The following is a 22,437-nucleotide window of genomic DNA, read 5'->3' on the forward strand; positions in this document are numbered from 1 at the left end:
AATTAGCATTATTTGATCACTGGGGAATTAAATATATTTTCATTTATTTGCATTTTGTTTTCTCTTGTGAGTTGCTTGTTTTTATTGTTTTTCTGGTACTTTGTTTTAATAACTTTATAAAAGTTTTAATATTTTCCCTTGTTACTATTTAAAAATTTTTTCCTGATGAATCTCTTATTTTTCAAGATGAATTTGACACATATTTGTCAGATTTCCCCAATAAGTCCTCCTGGGATTTTTATTGCCTCATATTATGCTTTCATTATTTCCTATGGTCCAACACATTGCTTGCTAAGTTTAAGCTTAGTATTTTGTAGGTTTTGTTGCTATTGCAAATAGGACTTTTCTTCCATTTTATTTCTAACTGGTTCTTATTTGTATATAGGAAACCTATTAACTTATGTGTGTTAATTTTATAATGGCTATCTTACTGTAATCTTAGCACTTTCAATAGTTTTTAGTGATATTCTTAATGTTTCCAGGTCATCTACAAATAATTTTATCTACTCCTTTCCACTATTTATACCTCATTTCATTTTTTTAGCTTTAATTTTTTTAATATGAAAAATTGAAGATCCCATACAATCTAAATTCACATAATATTTTCTTTAGTATTTCATATTTTCTAAGTAGCCTTAGCATTTTTTTTTAAATTAAAGTTTAGGGGTAACAATTGTTAATAAAGTTACATAGATTTCGGGTGTAAAATTCTGTAATACATTATCTATATCTCACATAGTGTGTTCACCACCCAGAGTCAGTTCTCTTTCTGTCACCATATATTAGACCCCATTTACCCTCTTCTAGAGTCCCCCTCTCCCTTACCCTCTGGTAACCCCTAAACTATTGTCTATGAGTTTTTGTTCCTTCATTTGTTTGTTCTTGTCCATTTGTTTGTTCTTGTTTTCAGTTTATATCCCACATATCAATGAAATCATATGCTTCTCTGCTTTTTCTGACTTATTTCGCTCAGCATTATAATCTCAAGATCCATCCGTATTGTCACAAATGGTCCTATTTCATCTTTTCTCACCGCCAAATAGTATTCCATTGTGTATATATACCACAACTTCTTTATCCATTCGTCTATCGAAGGACATTTTGGTTGTTTCCACGTCTTGGCCACCGTAAACAAAGCTGCAATGAACATTGGAGCACACGTGTCTATCATTTCATTCTTGTTAATAGTGGGAATCCTTGTTTTATATCTCACTTTTAAAGGGGTGATTTTTCAGGTGTATAGCATAGTAGTTAGACATGTGTATAATTTAAGAAGTGATCCCCTTGAATAGCCCACCTGGCACTATAATAGTTATTACCATATTATTGACTATATTCCCCATGTTTTACTTTACATCCACATGACTGTTTTATAACTACCAATTTGTACTTCTTAATCCCTTTACCCTTTTCACCCTGGCCCCCAACTCCCCGTCCCATCTATCACCCAGAGAAATCTAGTACCCATCTGGCACTGTACATAGTTATTATCGACTATAGTCCTTATGATATACCCTACATCGCTATGACTACTTGGTAACAACCAGTTGGTACTTCTTAATTTCTTACTCTTTTCCACCCCGTCCAACTCCCCTCCCATCTGGCAGCCATCAAAATGTTCTTTGTATCGATGAGTTTATTTCAGTTTTGTTTATTTTGTTCTTTAGATTCCACATATAAGCAAAATCATATTGCATCTGTCTTTCTCTGTCTGACATAATTCCATTCAGCACGGCACCCTCCAGGTCCATCCTTGCCCCCACAGATGGCAAGAACCCATTCTAAATGGGTGATTTTAAATTACTATGTAATATTCTATCAAGTTGTTTGCCACAATTTATTATTTCTCTTGTCAAATATTCAGGTACCTTCAAATTTTCCTGTATTTTAAATCCAGAATATAATAGCATACAGTTTTCTCATTTTGAATCATTAAAATAAGTCCTTAGGAGTTGGTTTGCTGATTCATTCATTACATAATCAATATTAAAAGAACAGAGAACATAAAACTCCAAATATATTAAATAAAATACATCTGAATTATTCATTGCCATATTAAGCAAAAGTTTAAGGAAACCAGTATAGGAAAAGAGGTACATCAATGCATAGATGAGCATCTGTATATTTTCATAGAGTAACTTTCTGTCCTTTCGTCATACTGTCACTGGCAGTTTAAAGCTGTGATGTGTTTTTGCGACACTGGATATAAATGAGAGGTATCTGCTTTTAGTACTTATCTAGTAATCTGGACAAATTAAGCCAAGATGAAGTCTAGTTCTTAACATTGAAAAGTTACCTTAAGAGTTTATGCTTAGGGGAGGGGTTGAAATGTCAGCTGTAGTATGTCAGATTATATAATTGTGCTGGGGCATTATTTGTTCATAAACTTAAGAGAACCTGTCATTAAAAGATACCTAACATGTAAGTGCTTATTTATATTTACATGGTCACTTCAGGGATCTCAGGATGGTGTGGATCTGAAGAGTTACTTCTTTAATATTAATTCAGATTTTTATTCATAATGTAACTATTATAATTACAAATACGTAAAGTTTATTTGTGCATACAAATAGTAATTGAGGAGAAGTTGAAGTGATAATAAGTAATTTGTTGGGGTAGCAAGATTTTAGATGTCTTCACCCTCTTTTTGGTTTCCATTATTACTGTTAATATAATAGTACTATAAATATTTCTTTTAAATAAATTTAGACTTTCTTTTTTAAATTTTTATTGGGGAATATTGGGGAACAGTGTGTTTTGCCAGCACCCATCAGCTCCAAGTCAAGTTATCCTTCAATCTAGTTGTGGAGGGTGCAGCTCACTGGCCCATGTGGGACTCGAACTGGCAACCCTGTTGTTAAGAGCTCGCGCTCTAACCAACTGAGCCATCCGGCCGCTCCTAAATATTTTTTTAGAACCTTATTCACAGAACATGATAGATGGCTACTATTATTCATTTTTCTTCAGGCCCTACTAGAGAATTAATTTGGTCTTGTTAGTGGGAGACAGTCTCTAGGATACCCGAGTTTTAGGTACTTATCTTTTCCATGTTCATCTCTACTTTGTTTCAGCATTCTTTCATGCTTTTATCATCACACAGCATCTCATTACTGTATTTTATCCAAAAATTTTTCTGAAAACATGAAATTTAATTCACACTGTTTCTTCTTTCGAGACAACACTGCATTCAGAACAGTTATTATTTCTGCATTACTAATCAAACCCAAGGTATTTTTAATGGGAATTACATATTATTTGAAGGTTCCAGTATGATTATCCTTTTTCGTTGGTAAATCCAGTGGTTAGAAACAAAATATTAGATGGCTGTATTTTATTTTTTGTTTCTTTTACAGTATTATTTTATTGCTCCTATTTTAGAGATGTTGATTGAATTTGATATTATAACTCCCCTAGATAAATTCAAAATGACATATTGTGGGTAGCAAGGGTGCTTGTGTAGATGGGAGAAAAAACATTAAAAGTCATATTTAGCCCTCCTTTTATTTTCCTAATGTACAGTGATTTATTGAGTGTATCTCCTGTGTGCCGGGAACAATGCTAGTTATGCTTTATATTAATTTATTAGTCCAATATAATTATATCCTTTTTGCTTATGACGAAGGTAAGGCTCAGAGAGGTTACCCAGTCAGTAAATGGTAAAACCAGGATTCAAACCTAGGTTTGTCCAGCGGCACCATTATAGTTCATTGCAGTGTGTGTGTGATGGCCCTTAATCATTTTGATCATCAGAGGCTCTCGAGTAATTTAACATGTGAGTTGATGAATGTGAACAGTCCAAAAGTCAGTCAAAAAAACCTGATTTAAAACTCAATGAGGGAGGAGATGGTGTTCATCTTTCCTTTAATTAGGGACATGATGGAGATATGAAATAAGCCCAAAGTTAATTTTATTATTCTTCTCTTTATTTTATTTTATCACTTTCCTGCTCTTACTAAACGAAACGACTGTTCTCTTAACTTTTATGTCCCTCCCTCACGTCTTTCCTGGTAATATATATATAAATGAATTTTAAATCATACCTGTCGGAAAAATAATAGTAATTATAGCTAGTTTGGGAGGGATGTTAAAGTGAGTCCCTTTCCCCAGGAAATCATCACTGTTGATAGTTGGGGGGGGGGGGGAAGACAATTCTAATTTATTTCTCTGTTTTGAAAAACAGTTTTCACTATAGAATGATGTTGACAGAGGTAGGAAGTAGGTGAAAGTCTTAGAATTTAGAAGAATTTCAGCATGTCACTAATGATCAAATTTTGAAATCTTCAGTTTTTTTGGAAATAGGGAAAAGAAATAGGGAAATCTGTACCTTTGGATTTGTAATGGAGAACAAAAAACTAGAGTGTATTTAGTAGGGAAACATGACCAAAACTGGAAAAAATTCTTGTTTTGATGGAGAGACTTCTGAATTATACTTCCTCAAATGGTCTCCCATTTAAAATTTGTCTTCTCCCTCCCCCCCGCCCGCCCTTTTTTCTTTCTTAAATCTTGGCTGGGAGGGTGGACTTTAAAAACACGGATCTATCACTTAATTACAGTGACACCTACTGGTGAGAGCCTTGCTTTGCCATCATTGTGCTCATTGCCTGTACTTAGGAAAAACTACCCATTTTCTGAAATGTGAAGAACCAGTGTTTAAATCTATAAAAACTGTTAATGTACCAGAAAGGAGAGAGATGCGCAGGTTGAATTTTTTTTTTTTACTATATAGGTGGTTTTAATGATGAAAGTTATCTAATTACGTTATAAGAATATGAGAAATAGGAAGGAGAAAAACAACCAATAGCACTCCTCATCACAGTCACCAGTTTGGTGTGTTTTCTTCTACTTTATTTAAATTTTAATGTTTGTATTTCTTTAGCATAGCTTTAGTCTAATAACACATGTAATTTGTTCCTTGGTTTGTTCAGTAATATGGCATAAGCACTTCCCCAAATTTTTATATTTAACTTTTGTTGACTGCCTAATATTCCATCAAGTTATTTAACAATTTTCTTATTGTTTACATTTTAACCCATTTCTTGTATTGCTATTGTAAATAATTTATTGATGACTATCTGTTTAAATGGCTTTTTCCAATGATGAACATTTTTATGGACTCAGACCTTTCCCTAATAGTTAAGTTTTTATGTTTTTGCTTACTACGGAGGTTGAGTATTTTTTCTTCTGGTTATCTACAAGTTATATCAGTTGATTCATCTACTGGTATGATAATATTCTTAGGAACTTACCTGGGCTCTTTTTTTAAATAAAGAAATTCATTGTTTTTAAAATTTGCCAACAATAACTTTCTCAAACTCTTGCTTGCTTTTTTTAATACAGAGACTTTTCATGTGAAATGATGTTTCTTTGTGTGTGATATCTTTAATGAATTAAAAACATAACAGAGATGCCTTTCAAAAGTTTGATATTGTTTTCATATTTAAACACATGTGTGTATATATTTAACTCTCCTCTATTTTTCATTATATTTCATTTGGAAAAACATAAAGAAGGCCACCTATCACTTAAAGAAACCAGTGGTAGTGTTTTTTAATTTCTTGCCAGTCTTCCCTTCCAGACTTTTTGGTAAACATTGAGCTTTATTTGCCCAGAATGATTTTTGAAATATGACAAGGGCGGAAGTAGCTGAAGTTATTTTGAATATAAGATTTGTCTCTGAGCCTCCTGACATCTAGAGCAAAAAGGGCAACTAGAGATACCTCGTTTTCTCTTGTGTGTCATCTCACTAGATTTTGGCTCCTTGACTGTAGCACCTACAATTAGTGTGTGGCACACAGCAAAAGTGCAGTAAAGATTTGTTGAATCAAAATAAATAAAAAATAAAATATTTTCCTTTTCCCTACTCCCATGGTGGTGCCCTTCCCCCGCAATGTAGGTTGTTTCGTTTTCCTTTATAATTTTCCCCTTTGAACCTTTTTTCATTTTTCCTTCCTTTTTTTGGAAAGAATTGTTAAACTATAGTTTGTTTTTTAAAACAGCTTTATTGAACTGTAATTCATGTATTAGGTTGGTGCAGAAGTAATTGCGGTTTTTGCAATTTTTAACCTTCTAAACCGCAATTACTTTTGCACCAACCTAATACCATGTAATCCACCCATTTAAAATATACACTTCAGTGAAATTTAGTATATTCACAGAGTTGTACAACTACCACTATGGTCTAAGAACGTTTTCATCACCCCCAAAAGAAATACTACAGGGCTCATTAGCTGTCATTCCCCATTCTCACCCCTCGTCTCCAGTCTAAGACAACCCTAATGTACTTGCCATCTCTATGGATTTGCCAATTCTGGGTATTGCATATAAATGGGATCGTACAATATGTGATCTTTTGTGACTGGCTTCTTTCACTTAGCTCAATTATTTCAAGGTTCATCCATGTTGTAGCATGTGTCAGTTCTTTTTTATTGCCAAACAGTATTTAATTGTGTGAATATACTACATTTTGTTTATCCAGTCATGAGTTGATACACATTTGGGTTATTTCTACTTTTGGCTATTGTGAATAATGATTCTGTGAACATTCATGTACAAGTTTTTGTGTTGACATGTTTTTATTTATCTTGGTTATATACTTAGGAGTAGAGTTACTGGATTAGATTCAGCTTTAATGAATTCCTTATTCTGAATCTTTGAAAGATCTTAAACATGTTTGTTGCCTCTCTTTTGTTCAGTCTTGCTGATTCACTTATATCCCAGAAACTTTGAAGTTCCATGTGCAGAGGATGCCAAAAAGATGTATACACATTTTGAGAAAGGAAAACTGTATTAAAATTGTAATACTCAATATATACCAATAACAAAAGATGAATACAAGTCACATTTGACTTCTGCAATTACAACAGGTGGTTACCATCAGCGTCCAGACACTTGATTACGGCGAACTACTGCTTGAACAACGTTAACCAAAGTGTCTACTTGTATACATTTTTTTGACACCCTCGATATTCAACCACTAAACCCTGCCTTTTTTTCCCCCTAAATATTTTTTTATCCATGCCTTTTTCTTCACTGGAACCACTGCCCTACTTTATTTTTAATTTTTTTAAAAAGATTGTATTGGGGAAGGCGAACAGGACTTTATTTGGGAACAGCGTGTACTTCCAGGACTTTTTTCCAAGTCAAGTTGTTGTCCTTTCAATCTCTTAGCTGTGGAGGGCGCAGCTCAGCTCCAGGTCCAGTTGCTGTTGCTAGTTGCAGGGGGCGCAGCCCACCATCCCTTGGTGGGAGTCGAACCGGCAACCTTGTGGTTGAGAGGACGTGCTCCAACCACCTGAGCCATCCGGGAGCTCAGTGGCAGCTCAGTTCAAGGTGCCGTGTTCAATCTTAGTTGCAGGGGGCGCTGCCCATCATCCCTTGCGGGACTTGAGGAATCGAACTGGCAACCTTGTGGTTGCCACTGGCCCATGTGGGAATCGAACCGGCAGCCTTCGGAGTTAGGAGCACGGAGCTCCAACCGCCTGAGCCACGGGGCCGGCCCCCACAGCCTTACTTTAGACCTTTATTATATCTCACCATTATCTGATGGCATAGCCCCAAACATTTCACATTTCTTTCTTCTAATACTTTCCCTCCCAACTTTTAACCTTCTTTTATCAGAGTATTTTATTAGTACTTTATTATACAAGTTATAGGACAGGTATTATACTTGTTGATTTCATTTTGTGTCTTCTCAGTGAGAGAGAAGCTCGGTCATGGCCAGGATTATATGTTTCTATTCCCAGAGCATAATACAGAGTCTGGCTCATGTCCTTATTCCTAGAAGTATTCTTGCAGTGTTAAAGATTAGTCACATCTTAAAGACTTGATCCATATTGCCAAAACACCATACACGTACCAAACTGTTTCCTTGCCATACGAACTTGACAATTAAGTTTGCGAACTCATCATAGGAAAAGTGCTACGTACCTCATTGCTGAATATCACTACAGTCACCTTTGAAGTGCTCCCCTTGGGAAGTCATGTACTGACGCCAGTGCTCAGTCCACCCTTCAAAGCAATTTTGGAACTCTTTTTCTGGAATGGCCATTAAGAGCTGTCATCGTATTACCCTTGATGTGCTGAATGTCATCCAAGTGTCTTCCTTTCAATGTTTCCTTTATCTTCTGGTAAAGAAAGAAGTCATTGGGGGCCAGATCAGGTGAGTACAAATAACCAATACAGTTATTTGTTTACTGGCTAAAAACTCCCTCACAGACAGTGCCATGTGAGCTGGTGCATTGTCATGATGCAAGAGCCATGGATTGTTGGCGAAAAGTTTTCATCTAACTTTCACGCAGGCTTCTCAGCACTTCCAAATAGTAAGCTTGGTTAACTGTTTGTCCAGTTGGTACAAATTCATATGAATAATCCCTCTGATAACCAAAAAAGATTAGCAACATCCTTACAACAAGGTCGCGAACTTAATTGTCAGACCTTGTATGCTTTTGTGCGAAAATGTGTATCTCTCCATACTCTCTCATTTTTTTTTTTAAGTCTTTTAAATATCTGTCTTGTATCTAATAGTATCACGTGCTTTGAAGTTCATCTCTCCGCCTCCATCTTCTCCCTCTCCTCCACCATTGTTCCACATCCCATGTTCTATTCCACCACATTCCTTTGCTCATAATGTTCCTTCTCTGCCTGCGACACTCTTCGCTTGTCAACATTCTTGACCTGGCTAACTCCTAGGCATTCTTTAAAGTTTGGCCCAAATGTCAGCTCGTCTAGGAAGCAAGCCTTCTCTGAAATTCCAAGCTAGGGAAATGACCCTTTTCAGTACTAGAAGATCCTTTGAATGGCTTTTACTATAATATTTATCTGATTGTTTTGAAATTATCTGTTTCTTCTGTAGTGAACTATAAGCTCTTCAACAGCAAGAACTAACTCTTTGAATATTCAGAGCTTAGCATGGTAAATAATTGATAAACATTTCTACAACCTGCCCTTAGGGAGCCCACATGGTATAAGGCAGTAGAGGGATACGCCCCAAAGGAAGTTTATGTAGTTTATATATAGCCAAGCCTATAAATTGTCACTCATATGTATGTGTGTGTAAAATAAGATGTAGTAATTGTATAATTAGGAAAGATTTAATGTAGAAGAAATAAGTTTAGAAGCAAGGTATATGGGTGTGTGTAGAACACAAGTTACTAATGAATTAGCAAGGGCTTGCATTCTGGAGCAGAAAGAAGTAAGTTTCTGATGCATGTTCTCTATTCTTATGTGGTCTAATATAAAATTATCAGAATTTTGTTAGATGCTTACAGCATAGTTCTAGAAATTGGACCAAGAAAATTAAAGGCTCTTATCAATTTGACACACAAAAAACAGGGACACAACATACTGGTAGGACATACTGAGCTGTACTACAGTCAGTCAAAATTGATACGCCCAACATTGTCATGACTTACTTTTTAAACAAAAGTTTCTTTATTTTACTTTATTTTTTTGTGGTTAGGGAATGCATTTAGCTATATTCCAGTGGCTTAACCAGATAGGGGTTTATTGTTCTCATAGAACATGAAGTTTGGAGCTAGTGAGTTCAAGGTTGGTATTGCAGCTTCAGATAGCAGTAGGAACCCAGCCATGTTGAGTTTTGCCTTAGAATGGGACAGTGGCCGTGCTTGCAAGGCAGGTACTCCACTTTTGGTCATTGTGACCTCTTTGCAGACAGGATAAAGGGAGGGATGGGTAAAGTTTGATAAGAGAGGAAACAAGCCTAGTTACCATTTAAAGAGCTTTCCTGAAAGTCTTACTCAGCAATTTTGTTTTACATCTGATTGATCGAGCTCCTTATCTGCAAGGGAATGTGGGAACGAGAATATTTTTAACCTGGAATATTGTTACCCTGAGCAAAATCAGGCACCTTTTAGGCAGGAAGAAAGGGAGAATGAAAACTGGGGACCATGTAGTGTCATCTGCTGTGGCGCCCCGTAGCCGAGTGCTCATACATGTACATACACGTCCCACTGACACAACCGCAGACAGGCACTGAGGAGTCCGCCTAAATAATTAGTTTAGATGACTGCATTTTTTGTTTTTTAAAGGAGGGCTTAGCCCACAGTGTTCCATGTGGGGATTGAACTGGCAACCTTGGTGGTATTAGCACCACGCTCTAATCAACTGAGCTAACCGGCCACCCAGACTCCATCTTTTTTTATTTTAAACTTTTAAAAGATAATTTAGTGAAAATTGTGGGAACATAATGGTGGCAGCCAGTTACTTTAATCTTTCTGTAGCTCCCTCCTAAAAACAGAGTATATTGATATCATGTACCTGCTAATATGATGTGATGAGAAGGGTACTTCACTTGTGTGGTATTCTTTTCCAAAACCCATAACTCCAGTCTAATGAGAAAACATCAGACCAGTTCAAATTGAGGGACGTTCTACAAAATACCAACCAGTATTCTTCAAAACTATCAAGGTCATGAGAAACTAAGACACTTTCATAGATCAAAGGAGCCTAAGGAGACATGACAACTAAATGAAATGTGGTACCCTGGATGGGATCCTGGAAGAGAGGAAGGACATTAGTGGAAACACTGGTGAAATCCAAACAATGTCTATAGTTACTAGTATTGTACCAATGTTAATTTATTGGTTTTGACTAATGTACCTTGATTACGTATGTTAACATTAAGGGAAGCTGGGTGTAGACTATATAAGAACTTTCTGAACTGTCTTTGTAATGATTCTATAAATTTAAAATTGTTACAAAACAAATATATTAGCTGAAGAAACTAGGATAGCAAACCCAAAAACTTTGCAATGAAGCCTTATATCTGCAGTGAACCAGCAGGTGAGAACAAACTATCAGATCTATCGATTACTGGCGTTTGTGAAGGAGAGGTAGCAGAGGGAAGGCAACAGGGCTTCTATGGCCTTGAGAATAGGAGAACCTCTAAATTACCAACAGGTACTCACTGAAGAACATCTAGAACAGGAACTGAAACTTGGAAGGGGTTCTGCAGGATTCAGTTAGATGGTGTGTACAAGGGAAGGGTGAGAATCTGACAACTTTTGAAATTTAACTGAAGTTCTAACGTAAAGCTTGGAACCGAGGAGAAACTTCTAGGAGTAGAACTCACACTGAGCTAGACAGGAACAAAGAAAGGGACAAGATAAAAGTAAGAGAAAGAGCAGAGGGGTAGATAACAGAAAGAATGAAAAGTTGTGTGTTATTTTTGTTTTAATCACTTTGCAAAAATAAGAGAAAAGGAATCTCTAAAGCCTTGAAACTTAGAAAAGCTGTCCTGGCTCCTACCCCTTGCTCCAGAAATTTCAGGAAAACTTCATTTTACTTGAAAAAGAGTTTGAATCCATATAAAGTTACTACTAGTAAAAGATACTAATAACAACAACAGAAAGAAGCAGAAAAACACCCCCTCAGACAATGAAAGGACCCTGGAGACATGCCACAAAATAGGTGAAAATTCAAAATAAACTAAAAGAATTTAAGGAAGTGATAGAAGTTTTGAAAGTACAAATTCAAATTAGAAAAATGTCAGAAATGAAGTGATTGGAGGAAAGGAGAATTTGAAAAGAGAAGTGACAGACCTCAGGAAAAAATTGGAAATAAGAGAAAAAATTACTTGAGAAATAAAAACGAAACTAAAAAGAACATAAGTAAGCACAACAGATAATGACTCAATAAAATAAAAAGACTAAGTAAAACAAAGCTAATTTTTTATATGTATTATAAAAAGGGAAGCTTTTAAAATAAAAGAAACCCAAAAAGGGGGGGTACAAAGGAGTGAGAAAAAAATATAAAATATAGCCGAAGAAGAACCAACATTTATATAAACAAAGTCCTCAAAGAAGAAAACAATGAAAACCCGTGAGCAAACTTTCCCAAAGTGTATCTGGGGAAATGGACCCAGAATGGTCAACAATGAGACATAGTCTAGTAAAACTGATAGGTTTTAAGGGAAAAAATTTGGGCATCCTAATTAAAAAAAAAGTAAAAAAGACCTAATCACTTACAAAGGAAGGAAAATAGATTATCACTAGACTTTTTTGGCAGCATGTCAGAATTCAACGAATTAACATTTAAGAGAATCAAGGAAGTAAACATGAACCAAGAATGTTATAGCCAGACAAACAGACCTCCAAGTATAAAGACCACGGACAATTAAATACCAGCATGTAAGAATTCAGGAAATAGTGTTCAAATGATTACTTTCTGTGGAATCCACCAGAGCTTCAAATGACTAAAATGATTGTGGTTTCTAAACACTAATTCCCCATTAAAAGAAACTAGGAAATACTAGGAATACTTGAAGAAAGCTGATTCTAGATCTAGAGCAGGAAATTAATGTCAAACGTGGGATATCTTGTCAAAGGACACAGGAGCCAATTTGGTATTTTTCTATGGCTAAGTGGACAGTTTGAGCATCAGTAAGGATAAAAAACTGCACTGGATCGAAGCATCAAATGTTTAAATCCATGAGTTCATATTGATGCAAAGAAGACTGATTGCAGGGGGTAGGGGGAGTGAGGGCACTATTTGAGTTGGTGGAAATATTCTATATCTTGCATGTAATAGTAGTTATACTGTATACTAGTTATACTGTATACAGTTATACTATACTGTATACATTTGTCTAAACCATGTTTCTTAACGTCGGCACTATTGACGTTTTGAAATGAATAATTCTTCATTTTGGAAGAGGAGCAGGCTGTCCTGTGCCTTGTAGAATGTTTAGTAGCACTGGATACCAGACCTGACAATCAAAAACGTCTCCATACAGTGTCATGTCTCCTGGGGAGCAAAATGGCCCCAGTTGGGAACCCTGGTCTAAACTGATTAAAAGGGTGAATTTTCATTGTTTGTAAGTTATATCTCAGTGAACTTGATTTTTTCCCCTTTATTAGCGAATATTGGGGAACTGTGTTTTTCCAGAGTGCATCAGCTCCAAGTCAAGTCGTTGTCCTTCAGTCTAGTTGTGGAGGGCGTAGCTTGGCTCCAAGTCCAGTCGCTGTTGCCGGGGACGCAGACCATCCCATGCGGGAATTGAACCGGCAACCTTGTTGTTAAGAGCTCATGCTCTAAACAACTAAGCCATCTGGCTGTCCCAATAAACTTGATTTTTAAGAAAAGAAATTCAGGGCAGCCAGATGGCTCAGATGGTTAGCATGCAAGCTCTTAATGTGGTTCAATTCCCGCATGGGATGGTGGGCTGTGCCCCCTGCAACTAAGATTGAAAACGGCAACTGGACTTGGAGCTGAGCTACGCCCTCCACAACTAGATTGAAGGACAACGACTTGACTTGGAGCTGATGGGCCCTGGAAAAGTACACTGTTCCCCAATAATCCCCAATAAAAAATTTAAAAAAAAAAGAAAAAAATTCATTGGTCACTTTTCAAGGATTCTAGGAAACCAACTTGATATTTTGAAGACTAGTAATTGATAAAATCAAGCATTTATCCTGTCTTTCCCACATTAAACTATCTCAAGAATAACCAAGTAGTCAATAGAGGCATGAAATTAGGGTCCATCTATATTATTTGTATGTTTTGGTATTACATCTTACCACTCCCAGTTATCAGTTTTTCTGTCATTAAAAATACAATTCTTCTATTTTTCTCTACTTTGCTATCTCTGTTACTAGAGATGTTTTTCTTGATTTGGGGTCATATTCTGGATACCTGATGTTCCTCACACATAAGTGATATGTTACCAGTATTCTGTTTCAACATGGCTGAATATACAAACACTTCGTGGTCTGAGATATACTTCTTTGGATTAAATCTGTTGTGTAAAATGAAACATGTTCAGAAAACCCAGTGTATGCTTAATACAGGTGCAGTTTTAAAATTCAGTCTTACTGTATTAATACTGAATTTAAAAAACATAATGTTCCCAAAATCATTCCAGAAAGCATATGGGAACCACCCTTTTGAAAATTTCTGAGGAGGTTCATATTTCATCTTATTTTAGTATTGTCCAAGTTTCTCAGAGAAGAATAATAGGCTGTTTGACTTATCAGAGTGGTCTTCTTGAAAGTTCATAATTTCAATACACTTCAGTTTGAGGAAACTGAAAAAGTGTGTAACTGTAAAAAGTGTGTAACTGCCATAGCTATTTCAGAAACTAATGCTAGAGGCAACCAGTGGGCTGGGCAAGACTGTCATTAAACTGCGCCTTTGGTGTACTAGTTATTTTCATCATGGAAAGGAGAACCTTTAATTTATTCATTGCTTAACCAGTGCCACATTTTAAGATAAAACTATTCTTTTTCTAAAACTGTTACTAAAAGAGGCTGGAAACAGATTCTGGTCTGATGCTTTGTTGACATTTCATCCCTTCTTTTTGTTAAATGAAATTCAAAATTGTTAATTTTATCTAACCTCATTCCCAGTTTTCACTTTAAAAAAAATTTCTTTGAAATCATAGTGGGGGTCCAGGAAGATACTAGTTTTGACTATCTATTTTGTAATGAAATAGAGTTAGACATGAGGTTTTAGAGAGGCCTAATATCTGAGTATTTCTGTTTCCCTCTTTACTGAATTATGCCCTGTCCTGAATATTATTCTTATGTTTTAATAAAATGGAGAAAGGTTTGCCACTTTCCAATTGACTGGGACAGGGGAGGACTTTGGGGGTAAATGAATTGCGTCTCAAATTTTAATAGAGTTAGGTTAGCTTGGAAAGTAGGTCAGAGAAGATGATTTGTTTATGAGTACCATGGTTTTGTCTTAATCTTGATTCTAACGACCTATTGTAGATAGCTGGATCTACAGTTTCATAAATTTCTCTCCTGAATGTAATTTTTGGTTGGTAACCATTGGTGATACTAGCATCCTAATTAGCCTTGAACTATTTGGGCTTATTTCAGAGTATAAATTCTCCATCCCCACTAGGGGGAGTTTCCACTTAGTAACATAGTGTTTTGTTTGTTTGTTTGTTTTAAACTTTTATTTACTTTGGGTGTGTTTCTCCAGGACCCATCAGCTCCAAGTCAAGTAGTTGTTTCAATCTAGTTGTGGAGGGCGCAGCTCACACTGGCCCATGTAGGGATCGAACTGGCAACCTTGGTGCTATGAGCATCGCATTCTAACCAACTGAGCTAACCGGCTGCCCCTATTAACATAGTTTTTAAGGCAGATTGATTAAACAAAATATTGGTGTGTATCTTATTCCATGATGTCTCACTATGGTTTTCCCATAAGATGTTTTCCTAATAATATTAGCTACAATGTGTTGAATGCTTGCTATGTGACATACTATGCTAAGCACCTTACATGTATTATTTCATTTGTTTTTCACAATAACTTTATAAGATTGATAATATTTCATTCCAATTTTACTGATGGAGAAAGTTACTTGCTCACTGTTAGAAGCTAATCAAATGGCGGTGCAGGAACTCATATCTAGATCTCTTTTACTCCAGAAGCTGTTCTTAACCCTGTACTCCAGTAATTCTCAGTTTCAGCTCTGCCAGTATCATGAAAGTCTCAAAACATTCAGATTAAATTTATTTTAATGCCAGAGGCTGGTGCTTAGAAGTGGTAGAGTGTGTAGGAACGCACAAGAAGAAATTATTATTAGGCATAGTAACTCAAAATTAGGTTAATGAGCTGAAAAGAGTGGAGGTTAGGTACAAAAGTAAAATCAAGAGCCTAGATTTTAGATGGTAAGTCTGATCGATCCTATTTACTTATTTTCCTTCTTTATAGGTAGATAAAACAAAGCAGACCAATTCAATACTCCATTTATAGAAATCTTAAATATGGATAGAGTCATTAACTTATTTATACGGTGCTTTCATAGGTAAATACTTATTGATAGTAGATGCTTTGAAAACCTGACAAGAATGTTATCTATTCCTTTGAAACATTACTTTTGTCCACTGGCCTATAGCAATGTTTGAAAATGTCCAGTGTAACCAACCCATTAGTGGTTCATGCAATCAATATACTGGGTCATGACCAGCGTTAAGGAAAAAAAAAATTTAAGTAGAGTCCAGAAAATTTAAGAATACATTGCTTATAATAAGGGTCAGCATTGTTTGTGAAACTTTTGTTTCTGTTATATGCGTTACCTACTAGGTAAAATATAATGTCAAATATATTTTTTAGTTTGGGTTGTAGGTTTTAAAAGTTTGAAAAACATTGGCCTAGAACTTGGTAACATTTATCTGTTTTAATTTATCCGGGACAGAAATTAGTGATTTTATACAAATTTTATCTTTAAAAGCAAATGACATCAAATGGCAGAATGTATGCTTTACATTTTCTTCCTTTTTCTAGAATTCTGAAAAGCATCTAGTCCCAAATCAAAACGTTGCATGTATAGCTAGCTCTTTCCTCATTGTGTCAAAATTTATATAATAGGTTGGTGCAAAAGTAATTGCGGTTTTTGGAATTTTTAACCTTTTAAACCGTAATTACTTTTGCATCAACCTAATAATACACATGTACTGTCCTCTGTTGAGTATTCAGCACAATTTTTGCTCGTTTCAGGAAGTTTCCCCTCTCCGGTTTTGTATAATTTCTAGTTTGGAATCTCTTAAAGTCTTATCTTTAGTCATTTCCATTTGGTTGCTTCTATAGTTCTGGGAATGAGTAAGAGTTTTGTTGGACATCTTTGTCTCATTCTTTTTGATGGATGTATAGTAGTCCATTGCATAAGTTTATTGTCATTTATTTAACTATAGGATCTCAGTGGCTTACATTTTTATTGTTTCCAATTTTTTGTTGTTACAGAAAACACTGTTGTCACATATCTTTATGTTCTCATGAGTATATCCATAGGACATTGCTGGTTTCAAAATGGAATTACTTTGAACTGTATTTGAATGACTGGACAAATGAAGATACACATTAAAATTTTTAATAATAATGCCAAATTGACCTTCAAAAAGGTTGTATCTAATTTATCAATACACACACACACACACACACACACACCTATTTTCCCCATATCCTTGCTGATGCTGTGTATTATTAGAGTTTTAACTTTTTATAATCTGATAGGTGAAAAATTACAAAAGTCCATTATAAATCGAGTTGTACTTTTAAAATTGAGTGAGATTGACCATGTTTTTTTCATCTACTTATTGGCTCTTTGTATTTTCAATGACGATTCTTGAGATTTCAAGTATGGGTGATATCAATGAAGGTAACTTCAAAGCTTTGAAGAAATGGTGCTGTAAATGCAGTGTCCCTGAGGTGCTTGCAGCTACGACGGCCTCCCCTCCCTACTGCCCATCTTGACCCTTTACTCTGAATTTCAGGTGATCATGGAGCTCAGCTTGGCCTCCATGGGGCCGGTGGTGATGGCATCCATGATGACACTGCAGGTGGAGAGGAAGGAGAAAACAGCCCAGATCCCCAACCCCAAGCTGGTCGGAGGACCCGGCGGGAAGCATGCACCTGCCCCTACTGTAAAGACAGTGAAGGAAGGTAAGTTGACCCAGCTATTATCTTAAGAGTAATATAAAAATAAAAAAAAGTGAATGGATTTGGTGGTGAGGAGAGGGTTATGTTTTTAACATTTAAGACTTGGCAGTGGTGCAGAGGGATCAGAGATAGTATAATACATTTGATTAGGTTATATTATAGGCCGTTGGTTGCTTTGATCCTGTGGATTCTTGGTTCCTTGGATCTTTTCATTGACTCTAAGACCTTGGGCCATAATAGGTGCCTGCTTGCTCCTAAAGAAATCAGACGGAGCCAGCTGGTTTAATGATTATTACCATATGTCTGTTTTGAGATGCTTTTAACAAGGTTGCTTGTAAAACAGGCTTGCAAAGGAAAAAACCATACCTATTGTAGTGTGTTTTTACAGTGGTTGTATGAGGATAAGTTTTCCAGCATCTTATTTTCTCTCAAAATAGACAAAAATGCTTAGTCTATGTAGAAAATTCTTCGATCAGGGACTGTAACGTGTCCTGCAGAACAAAGTTCTGATGATTTTCTCAGTAGTACCTGCTATTCAGTATTATCTCTGGAGAATTCCAAGTTCCATTCTTTTCCTGCAAGCCACTGCTTTTGAAAGAAAACAGAAAGTCACATAGTTGTTCAAATGCCTTTGAAAAAAGTCTATTAAAGTTTTGTCCCAATAAAAATAAGCACAGAAATAAGAGTATCAAAACAAAAAATAATTTATTTGTAGGTTACCCTACATTATAGGAAAAACCTGAATCAAAAGTACTGAGTACAATTGTGTTTCCCTTTAACAAAGCTTAAAGTGGATTTAAATTTTTGAAGGAAATTCTGATTTCCATCGAAGTGTGATTTCATTTCCGTTAAGTTTTTTCCCTTTGCGAATATGTGCTGTTAAAACCCAAAAAAAGTCCCTCTTGGAAATCTCCCCAATGCCCACTAATGGATCACACATGGAACAAATTGGTTTGGCAAAAACATTTCAGAACTGATTCCTGAGAGGAGCTTAGGATCTGCTCCATAGAGGGAATATTTTTGTGTTTTACATACCTTGAATAAGTGTGAGGGTCCTTATTTGCCTTTTAAAGTTTATTCAGCCCATGTTCCTCTTTCACTGAAGTCCCTGATACTGCTCCAGCTTTTCAGCTTTTAATTGTCACCATTTGGGTCTTGACCTTTATTCTAGAAAAAAGTTCTATAGTTGTAAAATATTTTCCTTAAAGTTCTCCACTAGGTGCCTAAATGGAGAGACCCTTAAGTAAGTTTCCAGCCCAAAAAGATCACTATATTTACAGTAATTCCCGTAAAAAATGCTTGTATTGAGACTAAAACTTCTAAGAAAATGCCCCATGGACTTCCCAAGTCACCTCCAGAGTGTTTATTTCTTCAAACATCACAATTGATTAAGGAACAGGAAAGCAGAAAAGAGCAAATATCTCAGAGAGAGGAAACCTACACCTTGAATTTTGGATATCAAAACCAGAATCAACTAAAGATTTATCTTTTGATACTAAAGAGAAACCATTTTTAAAAATGAAAGTTTGGGCTATTTTTGAGTGGGTCAGGTAATTACTGTTGACTCTTTGTGATTCTTTAATTTTTATCTCTAGAATAATGAATAGTTGTGTTCTCACTTTCAGGGGCTCTGGGGATCCTGGCAAAAAGAAACAGCATATTTGCCACATTCAAGGCTGTGGCAAAGTATATGGCAAGACCTCACACTTACGGGCACACTTGCGCTGGCATACAGGCGAGAGGCCGTTCATGTGTACCTGGTCGTACTGTGGGAAACGCTTCACACGTTCAGATGAGCTGCAGAGGCACAAACGCACACATACAGGTGAGCCGCAGCCTGGAAAAGAAAGAAATAGTAATAGAGAAGAATGGAAAGACACAAAACTTACCTATGAAATAACTACAATTTCTGAGCAATTTATGTTTGAAACTGAATGTATGGATCATAAATGGAATTGGAGTTGATCTGGAAAACCTTTAAGAAGGAAGGAGCTGGGTTTTGAATGGAATTTTGAAGGAGGACCCGTTGCTCTGCTTAGTCCTGGTCCTGCCTTACTTTGCTGCTGGATTCCTTCCTTTCTGAATACTCCCCAACCTTTTTTTTCTTTTTTTTAAAATTTATTCCCCTCCTCTTGGTACTAGCATGCCAAGTTTCCTTTGAAAATGATCCCTTTGTTTCTATTTTTAGTATGTGGTTTGGGTGGGATCGACCCTACCTCCAGCTCCAGGAATGGGCTGTGATTGGCTCAAACCATCCCTTCCCCACAGGATGTTTGGTTCGAGGGGTGGGCAGTTAAGCTTGTCCAAGAAGAGAGAACTTGGGCCTTAAGGTAGGAATGCAGGGCTACAGACACTTTCTACTCCTTGAATTTGTGGTGTGAAGATGTATGGCCAGGAACTGCTATGCTCAACCTTTACCTGTTTTTCTTCCCCCAAAAGCAAAAGATACTCAACTAAATTTTTCTTGCTTTTATCATCTTCTAAACCTGGCCTTATTCTGCCTAATATAATTTGAAAACAGTAATTGGACAAGGCACCCCTAATTCCTATTATGTCAGTTTCTTATCTTCTTTCTCTTTTTTCACTTAGGTGAGAAGAAATTTGCCTGCCCTGAGTGTCCCAAGCGCTTCATGAGGAGTGACCACCTGTCAAAGCATATCAAGACCCACCAGAATAAGAAGGGAGGCCCCGGTGTAGCCCTGAGTGTGGGCACTTTGCCCCTGGATAGTGGGGCAGGTTCAGAAGGCAGTGGCGCTGCCACTTCTTCGGCCCTCATTGCCACCAATATGGTAGCCATGGAGGCCATCTGTCCAGAGGGTATTGCCCGTCTCGCCAACAGTGGCATCAACGTCATGCAGGTGGCAGATCTGCAGTCCATTAATATCAGTGGCAATGGCTTCTGAGATCAGGCACACGGGGCCAGAGACATATGGGCCATACCCATCAACCCCGGGATGCAAGGTAGCATGGGTCCAAGAGACATGTGGGAGAGAGAGCCACGAGGCATTAAAATGCATGGTGGTGGGAAGAATTGGGGGAGGGATATAAGAGAAGAGATGGGGTCCTGGCACCCACCTATATCATCAGTACCTCCTTGAAGTGGTGAACAGGAGTGAAAATTCTGTTGGTGCCACCCTTTGATGAGCATTTGTTTGACCCCAGCGAGTTTCTTACATTTCTTACCCCAGCCTCCCTGTCCTGCATTTCCTTTCTCAGCTCCCTCATGATGGATCCCCCCCTTTCCTAAAGCCATCATGCCTTGTTAAATATATATGATCATTGAAATACTTTTTAACAAAAACAGATTCTATATTATATATATATATATATATGTAAAAGATATATAGAGATGCATTTGCAGGGGTTGGCTGGGAGGAGGAAAGAGACCATTCTGTGACCAAAATACCTTGGTCATTTTTTTATATTGCCTTATTTCCTTATGGCTGAGCCTTGTTGTGACAACATCCAAGTTCTATAGATGTTGTCTTGGCTTCCCACCAGATTAAGCATTCATATGCTCTGCTTTTAGTTTATATATACATACATAATGTTTTTCTTTTCTTAATTTTGTCTTTTTATTTGGGATCAGCTTCTTGCACTCCTTTTCCTGACTCAACCCTTTTTGTCTCCCTTTCTCTCACCTCATCGTTTCATGTTTTTGGTAGTGATCCCTGGATGAGGCACTTCTGTGAATCTTTTAAAGTCCTTAGTCCCAGCAGCAGAATGGAGAAACCATGAATCTCAGGCTGATGCTTGAGGTGGCTGTGGAGAGAGTGTTCAAAATACTACTGACGCAGGCACCCTCTTGGCGCTGGAGAGTCAAAGGCACTTCTCTTCATTAGCTGCTCTAAGCATCAAGAATCAGAAGTCTTTCTATGGAATTGTACAAGAGACCTTTTGAAGGTTATAATCTGGGATCAGTTTATATAAAACTATGAAAAGATGGTCAAATATTAGATAGGGGCTTTAGTAGGAAATGATGTGGTAAGAAGCAGAAGTGGTCCAGTTCAGGAGTTAGTGGAGTATTTGGACTTTTGTACGGCTGTCTTCCAAGGTAGTTCTAAATTTTGATTTCACATAAGTTTCTGAGTTCTGAGAGGAAATACACTTCCTCTTCTGAACATCCCCAGTAGTTTCTTTTCCATTATGTTATTAAGGAGCATCAGCCAATGAATCTGTTCCGGGTTTCCATTCTGCAGAACTCCAGAACATATACTAGTGGCAAGGCAGTGGTTATTTGATCTTTTCCCTTAACTCTTCCTTGGGTGGTTCCTAAGGGAAAAGGAAGCACATGATCATGGGAATGATAGCCCAGAACAAAAAGAAATCTTGTCTTACCACACTGTGGTTTATAGGAGAGATCGGGAGAAACCATCTTGCTTTTTCCATGGCCTGATTCCTGAAGAGACTGATCCAAAAATTATAGCGGCAGGGAACTCTTAGTGCATTTGGCACTGAGATTTAAATGCAACCAGAGTTGTCCTCAAGGCCCAGCCATTAAAACATCGTCTCTCTTGACCTTCTGGTATCTTGTCAGAGGGCTTTTCACTGTGAGGAAGTGTGAAAATGGCTGTGTGTATGTGTGTAATCTGTTAGGTTGGGGATAGGTTTTCTGTTAGCCAATACTAAAAGAGACCTGCAATAAAAATTACCCTGATCTGATAGAAAGTTAAGTGTTTGTGTATGACTGTGAATGTGTGTTTGTGCCTGTATATATCTACACACAGATGAGAAATTATATTTAAAATTGTTGGAAAATAAATCAAATTCAGATCAAAATGCCTTTCAGGCTTATTACCTAGAAATCTTATCTTAAAACCTGGGTATGTTCCTGAGGTTATTTCTTTGCTTATGCTAAATTAGTTACAATTATGAATGGGGGATATTCTACTGCACTTTTAAAAGAAAAAACTATTTTTGTGTTTGAAAGTGAAACCAACATTCAGATGTATAGCAGAGTCCTAGTTCCTTTCATAAATCTTTTTACCTTGACTACAAATAGATGATGTTATGATTCTACTATATATTTTA

At 36.7% G+C, this 22,437-nt stretch overlaps 1 protein-coding gene across 1 annotated transcript in view; it reads left to right on the plus strand.

The window, feature by feature from the left end:
* The window catches only part of SP1 (Sp1 transcription factor), a 37,024-nt gene extending 16,317 nt beyond the window's left edge, over positions 1–20,707 (plus strand). The window contains exons 4-6 of the mRNA XM_033116794.1: positions 17,241–17,409; positions 19,032–19,231; positions 19,996–20,707. Of these exons, the coding sequence (XP_032972685.1) occupies positions 17,241–17,409; positions 19,032–19,231; positions 19,996–20,309 (683 nt within the window). The 3' untranslated portion in view covers positions 20,310–20,707. The remainder of the gene's footprint in view (positions 1–17,240; positions 17,410–19,031; positions 19,232–19,995) is intronic.
* The last annotated feature ends 1,730 nt before the right edge of the window (positions 20,708–22,437 follow it).

This window comes from Rhinolophus ferrumequinum, chromosome 10, assembly GCF_004115265.2.
Source record: "Rhinolophus ferrumequinum isolate MPI-CBG mRhiFer1 chromosome 10, mRhiFer1_v1.p, whole genome shotgun sequence".
Lineage (NCBI taxonomy): Eukaryota > Metazoa > Chordata > Mammalia > Chiroptera > Rhinolophidae > Rhinolophus > Rhinolophus ferrumequinum.